Source organism: Pelmatolapia mariae, linkage group LG18, assembly GCF_036321145.2.
Source record: "Pelmatolapia mariae isolate MD_Pm_ZW linkage group LG18, Pm_UMD_F_2, whole genome shotgun sequence".
In the NCBI taxonomy this organism is placed as follows: Eukaryota; Metazoa; Chordata; class Actinopteri; order Cichliformes; family Cichlidae; genus Pelmatolapia; species Pelmatolapia mariae.
The window spans coordinates 10485513-10493747 of NC_086243.1; the positions used below are offsets into that span (position 1 = coordinate 10485513).

Here is an 8235-nt window from a genome sequence, read left to right on the forward strand (position 1 = left end):
ACATTAAGTGTAGCAGTAGCGTTCTCCTGTTTGATCATAAGATCTAGGTCAGTGTTTCCCCAATCAGAGTATGTACTGTTGCTAATTCAGTGTATCATTAGCACAATAAATTCAAACTGCCCCAGTTACAGCTATAATCACTAAAACTCCTGATTTACTCCTTTAAACAAAGACTGAAGTGATGAGGAAACAGACTGGACATACTGGCTTTCCCTCTGGTTGGAATAATGTTTATTTGATCTGTCTGTAAACAAGACGTCTCATCGATGCATGGCATTTGAAACAGCAGATTTTGTGGCAGAAGGAAACTTCTCACTCAAAGAAAAGTGGACAAAATATTCCAAACTTTTTTTTTCCCCCGTCGTTTAATTCTGTACATATTCCACAAAGTCTGGAGATTACTGATGCTAAAATATCCCTTAGGAAAAGTGCCATTAAAAGTTACTTCTTGCTGGGACAGCAGTTTAAAAATCCAACTTGTGGTAGCAACAGATCATTAGATATTGATTTTTTTTTTTTTTTTATGGCACAGAATACACAGTTATTCTCAGAAAAAAAAATTCACAAGACAACTTACAAATGTTCTTATTCCAACCAACACCATTTTCAATATGTTTAGTGTACACAGCATCTTTTTTTTTTCTTTTAAATATACTTCTACGTACCGTACTATGACAATTTGTGAATACACCTTTGATGACTAAAGCACAAGGCAAATAATCCCAAGGCGCTGGAGCCCAGCAGCCTCAGTTTACAGTCAAAATGCATTCATACTGTAGTACAATGACATTTCAGTTTCATCGGTTAATGAACAAGAAGTTAGCGACAAATCAATTAGTGATGAGAAGTTTAAGTAGTGTTGAAGTCTAAAGAAGCAGTTACATGTTTTACAGTCATCTCAAGTAGTCGTCTTAATGATTTACAGTCAACAGGTGATGCCAACAATCATCCATCAGAATAAGCTGAAGGAATTCTGATAACCCTTTTATATTGACAATTGGTCCAAAGGGAGGGAGACTTGTGGGGGAGAGGGGTGTGTATGCATGTAGTGATTTTACAGCAAAATTTACAGATAGCAGGAGATGACAGACAGAGGTCTCAGCTGGCACAGAGGTGGAATGTCTGCAGAGACTCCCGAAATATAGTGAAGTGAGACGACGACCTCAGTAATGGGTGACCTTACACAACAGCCCAACACCACATCGTTAACTTTTAAGACCACATTCAGGTACAACAGCAAAGAAAAGCATGTGATGGAGGGTTGAAGAAGTTGTGCGGCGAGGGCGGCGAATCGGTACACACATACAGGACTTTGGAGGAAGTTTGTCATTTCTTTAATGGAGGCAGATGAGAAGATGGTTTTGGCTGGAATACTGCGCTAGGACAGAGGAGGGAGCCGGGCTGGGATCCAAGTGTTAAAGAGAGTATGCATGCAACTTTTAAATGCTAACATGCTGATTTAAAAAACAAAACAAAAATAACCCAGCATCTTTTAGTAATGCTCAAAAGAAGGGGAAAGAAAATGCATAATTATGCACCTTCACCACCATCACATGTGTACTTCCTGTTCAAATACTAGCCACTTGCTGCAGTGAATGTCATACAAGGCGAGTCCAAATTTGTTGAACGCTTTTATTACACTTTGCGATCATATTTGATGCACACTTGTGGTTAACATTTCAATGAACATGCCATTACTGTAGTGTCAGAAACATCAGAAGTACAATGTTTAAGTGGGGAACAATAAAAAAAATAAATAAAGAGGGTGGTGTTGGGAGGGTTAAGCAAACAAAAGGTTGTGTATAAAAGTAGACTGGATAGGAAGTAACACTGTATGCCACCTAATCCTGGAAGTAGTGTCAACACAATACGGTGAGTGGTAGTGAGCTGCTAAGGTGACGAACGGGTGGAGGTTGCTTAATATCCAGACTTCCTCAGGTACTCAGCCATTGCATGTGCTTTCTTGTTAAGATTTCCACCATGGACCGCCTCCTTTCCCATGACTACAACCAATACTGGAGCACACAAGGAAAAAAAGAGAAATGAACAGAATTGAAGAGTCTCCCTCCCCCTACAGGATGGATGGGGGAGGGGGAACAAAGGTGACACAGCATCTTACCACTCTTCATTGCTATTAAAAGTTTCCGAGACATTTGACTGCTTTCAGGAGAAATCTTAACAGCAATATTTCTTTTCTCTTCTTTTTGTCCCTCAAATTTTAGCTAAGTGAGCTTGAAATCATTAAAACCCTGAATCCCTCAAGTATTTTGCCATTGAGTAAGCCTTCTTATTCAATCCGCCTCCATGGACCCCTTCTTTGCCCATTACAAGAACCAAAACTGGAAAAGAGAAGAGATAGAAAAGAGACAGTTAAGAAAAAGAGGTAAGAGAAAAGCAGTAAGAGTGTTTTCCCACACACAGGTTCTACTTGGGCGGGCCGCTCAGGTATATTAACAGCTACCTAAATGTACCTGATAAATGTTTTTGTTCAATTTTATTTTCCTCAGTGAGTCCGACGTCATCTCTGATCAAGTTAACACTAGAAAAATTTCTGCACTCTTATTTTGAAAGGTCAATCGCTGATAACCAGCAAGCACTGACCATTTCCCTTCGCACGTTTTCTCTGCTGCAGCTTTCACCTGCTGCTCAGTGGATGTGCTTTTGAAGATCCACTGTGAGCTGGAGGTTCACACCTGCCAGAACCTGCAGCAGATGGAGAACTGGTTTATGTGGCGCTACAGCAAGCTCACTGAGGCTGCAGTGAATATTAAGGGCTACCAGCTACAGTCTAAAAACTATGGAGTCATAGTTCAACTGCAGTATGAGACTCACTGAAGATACAGCTGATGACATTGCTTAAAAAAAAAGCAAAAAAGAAAACCCTTGGGTCAAAGTGCAGACCCAAGTTGCATAGAAAATGCTTATAATTTATTATTTAAGACAGCTCCTCCCACTTTTACACACACACTTATCTCCCGCCACAAGTGGAACACAAGTCTGTGGGAAACACTATCAGAAATGTGACATCTAAGGATATTCAACTGTGAAGCTCACAGGGCCAAGTGCAGTTTTATTATTAGCATTATTCATGTTGCCACTTGACACAATACAGCCTCTACACGTCCTGTGTCACTGAACCATTGATTCAAATCTGCCAAATTCATTAACCAAAAATTCTAGTTCTGTTACAGACAAAACAGTTAACAGATGAGTGAGCAGTTTCCTGCACAGCCCTCGTCTTCAGTGCACTTTTAAATATTGGTGTGTTTTGCACTGACAAACTGCAGGAAGACCAGTGCACTTGATTAGACCCATTTTCTCAGCTTCTGCTGACCTCTGCGTTTACCAACAAACCAGATGTGATTCATCAGTAATCACCCAGGAGATTTAGGACAGAATCGCTCCTTTTTTAAGGGTCCTGGCTCTTTCTGCTAAAGAAAGATAATACCAGAAAAGAAAGACACTAATCAAGGTGCACTGTACCTTCCATACAGTTAAGACGGTAGCACCTCCATGCATGTGCTGTTGAATCAAATGTTTGCATTATTTCTTTGACTCCTCGAGTGAGGAACAACATGCAGAGCAGTAGAATAACAGGTGGAAATAGCTCGTGCTTAGGGAAAGGAGAAAAAAAACAAACAAACAAAAAAAAAAAAAAAAAAAAACAACTTATAACTGAGGACTAAACAGTAAATGAAAACAGAATCTGGTTTTCATTGCAATCAGTGTTTCTGACCTTAGCACCAGGTTACAGTCATTTTTAAACAAATCATTTTCAAGTGACAACTGATTTAAAAGTATTTAAATTGTTTGGATGTGTGCAATTAGATGGCATACACACACACACAAAAAAAAAAAAAAATCAAAGGCGTCAGATCACAAGAACTTTGGTGAGAAACACTGAACAATACCAGAAACCAAGGACCACAAAGGCAAATTGAAAGAAGCGGGGATATCGTGACTTATAAAGCTGTACTAATCTTGTAATAAATGCAAACACTAGAGTAACTGTAACTTGAGTAAAAGATGCTAAAACCATGATGTGTTTGAGGCCTACAAAAGATTTTAATCGTCAAAATAACAATTTTCTGCTAACACAAAACTTGTTTCCTCACTAATGTTAAACTATTTCAGTAGTTTTGGCCATCCTGTATCATTTGACCTTTATAGAACAAATGACTAATTAAGAATACAAACTATTAATGAAATATTGGGAAAAATACAACTTTGTGCATCCTGTAGATCTTATTCTGGCTCAGGTGTGGATTACAACCATAACCATGAGATAAGGAAGTGATGTCATGCTGCAAGAGAATGAGCCTGACAAACCTAATTTAAGACATTGCTCATACCCATGTGTTTATGGGAAACAGTAGGGTCTTAGCCCAAGTATGCATTCTGATAGCTACAGAAAGCTAACCCATAATACGCCTTTACCTTTGCCGGCTCTTCCCACAGAGATATTGTATGTAGGTTCTCCTCCTTGGCTCTTTGTCCTGATGTCCATTGTCCAGTCGCCCTCATCCTGGAGGCTGTCTCTGAGGACTGAACACTTCTTTGAGCCCAGAGTGAGACCGCTGGTATAAAAGGTCTCCCTGTCCTTACCGATAAGGACGTCTATTTCCTGAGACTGAAGAGAGAGAGGCAAAGAAAAAAGAAGAGACAGACAAAGCAACAGGATTGAGGCGATATTAGTCACATGCCCAAGACGTAGATGTGGTTCCAGTTACATGGCAAGCATAATCCCATTTCAAATAACACAGTATTATTAGATAGATCAACTTTAATACATGACTTCTATGCACACATGAATTCTGCACAATAATAATTGAGGGCTATTTTAAATGAATTGCACATGTCTTGACTTTTGGGAATTCATTTCCATCCTTGTAAACACTGCTTTATAATGACTTTCTTATGAGAATTGGGTGATTTTTTTTGCAAAGACATATTCCAATTCTGTTCTGGGTGTCAGACAAAATGATAGAGGCCTCAATTACCTAATATTTTAGAAAGGCACAGAGAAAAACAAAAGGTATATTATTAATAGTGGCATTCTGGCACCGGTCACGTGTGACAAAACAGCGGCATTAGGAATTACAGACTAGCATCTGTAATTCTAGCATCTGTAATTGTAGCAGAGAGCGTTGAAACCCGTTCTCTGGATCCTAACACGCCCTGTCCCCAAACCAGGCGATAATATGATCGAGATCCTCTGCCTGCAGGGACTAGCGGAAGTAAAGCGGCGTCTATGCACCGGTCTACCGCTCAAGCAATCCCAATGAATGAACTGAAAACGCTCATTCCCTTTTAAAAGACGAGCATTTATAATTGCACTCGTTTCTTGCTCGCACTAATAACACTGCGGGTTTACCCCAGGCTAAACCAAACACCAGACATTAGCTTTTAAAAGCACCCGGAGCCGGTAAAGCAGCAGCTTAAAGTTAGCTAATCAAAGCAAGCGTGCACACAAAAGCATGCACGCTCCTTTCAATCAGACACCGTCTACTCACTGGTCTTAAATTAGCTAAGTGTTGTTTTACCCGGGTTCCCTCACCCCTTTATTTTGATTATTACAAGAGAGCACGCCATAATTATCTATTTGTGTGTGAAAGCCATTATACGAGAAGCCTTCTCTGAACCACATGAGGTCTAATCCCAACGTTTCCTTAGCTAGAAAAAGCCGACACAGGCCACTGATGAGCTAGCCAGCTAGCCCATAAGCTAGCTCGGCACCGTTAGCTCGTTAGTCGCTTAGATCCTGCGATGTAACGGTTTCTGCGCTCCTCAGGCTGGTGAGCGTCTGCGTGACAGATAACATTACTGCCAAACGAAACCACACTCTCACACCCCCAAACGAGCTCATTTTGACTTCTTACCGTGATATTGTTGAATGTACCACCGGCATGTGCTGCCCAAACATATTTGGCGTCCATATAACCAACAATGGCGCTATCCTGACAGCTGCCATCGGCCATCAGGTTTTCCACGTAGCTTTGCCAAGACATTTTCAAGAAACTGATGATATAAATATATTTAATTTAAAAAACTACACCTATTTTTTAGTGTTGTCGCCAAATAAGAGGCAAGACAGAATGAAAGAAAGCCCGCAGACTAATTTAGAGTCTCCAATCTAACCCACACTTCGACGTTGAGCAACGCGAAGGCTGGGGCAGCAAAGAAAGCCAGGGCAGTGAGGCAGCGGCTGGGTGTAGTCCGTATCAGATCACTCCGCACAATGAGCTCCCTGGCGCTTTTATGGCAGCAGGCGGCGGAATAAAGAGGGACTTATCAGCTCAGCCAACAGTCAAGTCTGAGGGAATGCCGGGATGGAGATTTACTGATTCTTCCATTAACTTCAAGTGTTTTCATGTTGTAGGGATGACATGACAAAGAGCGTCAGACCAGACACCGTGTGGGCTTTTACCCGCAGTACACAAAAACAACACGCACTGAGATGCACGTGTCTGATGGATTTCGCAATTATTTTCTCACCTAACGATCCTTCATAATATTGTTACTTAAAATCTGCATTCACCGGCCACTTTGTTAGGTACACCTGTTCATCTGCAAGTTATTGCAAGTATCTTATCAGCAATCACATAGCAGCAACTCAATGCATTGTAAATATGGTCGAAACGACATGCTGAAGTTCAAACCGAGCATCAGAATGATGAAGAAAGGTGATTTAAGTGACTTTGAACGTGGCGTGGTTGTTTGTCTCTGTATTTCAGGAAAACAAATATCGGGGTTGGGGTTAGGGAGCCCTGTGGGTGAAAATGCCTTGTTGATTTCATAGGTCGGAGGATAATGGCTAGACTGCTTTGAGGTGATAGAAAGGGAATAATAACCCCAAAAAGCCATTCATTATGTTCATTTTTCATAATTCATTATATTCTGAACACACAACACTTTGACCTTGAAGCAGATGGGCTACAGCAGCAGCCAAAGGGTGCCACTTCTGTCAGCTAAGAACAGGAAACTGAGGCTCCAGTTCACACAGGTTCACCAAAACTGGACAACAAGATACTGGAAAATGTTTCCTGGTGAGTCTCAGTTTCTGCTCCAACATTCTGATGTAGGGTTAAAAAAAAAACAAAAAACAAGAAAGCATGGCTCCATCCTGCATCATATCAATGGTTCAGACTAGTAGTGGTGGTATAATGGTGAGGGGGATGTTTTCTGGGCACACTTTGGGTCCCTTAGTACTAACTGTGCATCGTTTAAACACCACAGCCTACCTCGGGATTGTTGTTGAATGTGTCCATCCTTTTTTGACTACAGTGCATTGATCTTCTGGTTGCTTCCAAGAAAGATCATCTCAAACGGCTTACTTGAACATACTAAGTTCACTGTACTCAAATAACCCCCACATCACCAGATCTTAGTCAAATCAAGCACCTTTGGAATGTGCTCATGAACGTGCAGCCAACAAATCTGCAGTAACTGTGTGATGTTGTCATGTCAATATGGCCCCAAATCTCTCAGGAATGTTTTAAACACCCTATTGAATCCAAGGGATAAAGAATTAAGGCAGATCTGAAGGCAAAAAGGAAGTCCAACCTGATACTAGCAAGTGATGACTACTGAGAGATATAAACCAGTCTCCCCTAAGAAATCTGATTATCTGAGATAAGCAACCGGTATATTTATTATCTGTGTTCTGCTTGGGGTCCTGGAGACAAACTCAGAGGACCAAGACTGCTTACCATTATCTTATCAGCTTGGAACTTTTCATGACATGATTTTAGATTCTTTTATGTGATTAATATAAAAAATGTGCTCAGACTCTAGCTACCACAAATATATGGAAAATTAGAATTATGTTTGGGAATTACAGTGGAACGCCTTTTGCTCATACATATATACATTACCACATCTATTTGATCTAAAATTCTGTCCCAGTTGGACAAATCATTGCACTCGCTTTAAAAAGGTTCAAGATTATGAGATTAGTACTGTTTTTACTTACAGTATTAGAAGCATAGCTTTGTTTGTCTCAGACTAAAAAAAGACAATTTCTGCATTTAAAATATGCTTTTTCTTTAAAAACAAAAGTCATCATTCTTGACTACTTAAACATTAGATGATGCTCAGTCTCGATGCTGATAACCATTTTAAATCTCATCTTTTCTGTCTAATGTTCTGTATACAGTGACCCAGCTATTTCACGATTAGCTAAATAACACATTTACGTGATGATGGCACTTGATGCAAATACAGGGGATCACAAAA

General features: G+C 40.3%; 1 protein-coding gene across 2 annotated transcripts; it reads right to left on the reverse strand.

The window, feature by feature from the left end:
• Positions 1 to 214: 214 nt before the first annotated feature.
• Positions 215 to 6233, reverse strand: LOC134617120 (profilin-2-like). Of its 2 annotated transcripts, none has more exons than XM_063462308.1 (3): positions 5880 to 6233; positions 4438 to 4630; positions 215 to 2015 (listed from the first exon to the last, which is right to left on the reverse strand). In XM_063462308.1, exons 1-3 carry the CDS (start codon positions 6006 to 6008, stop codon positions 1918 to 1920), a joined length of 420 nt encoding a protein of 139 aa, XP_063318378.1. In that variant the 5' UTR covers positions 6009 to 6233; the 3' UTR covers positions 215 to 1917. The 2 variants fall into 2 exon arrangements, with proteins under 2 accessions (XP_063318378.1, XP_063318377.1); XM_063462307.1 differs by having other exon boundaries at positions 215 to 2339; positions 5880 to 6231.
• Between the last annotated feature and the right edge of the window lie 2002 nt (positions 6234 to 8235).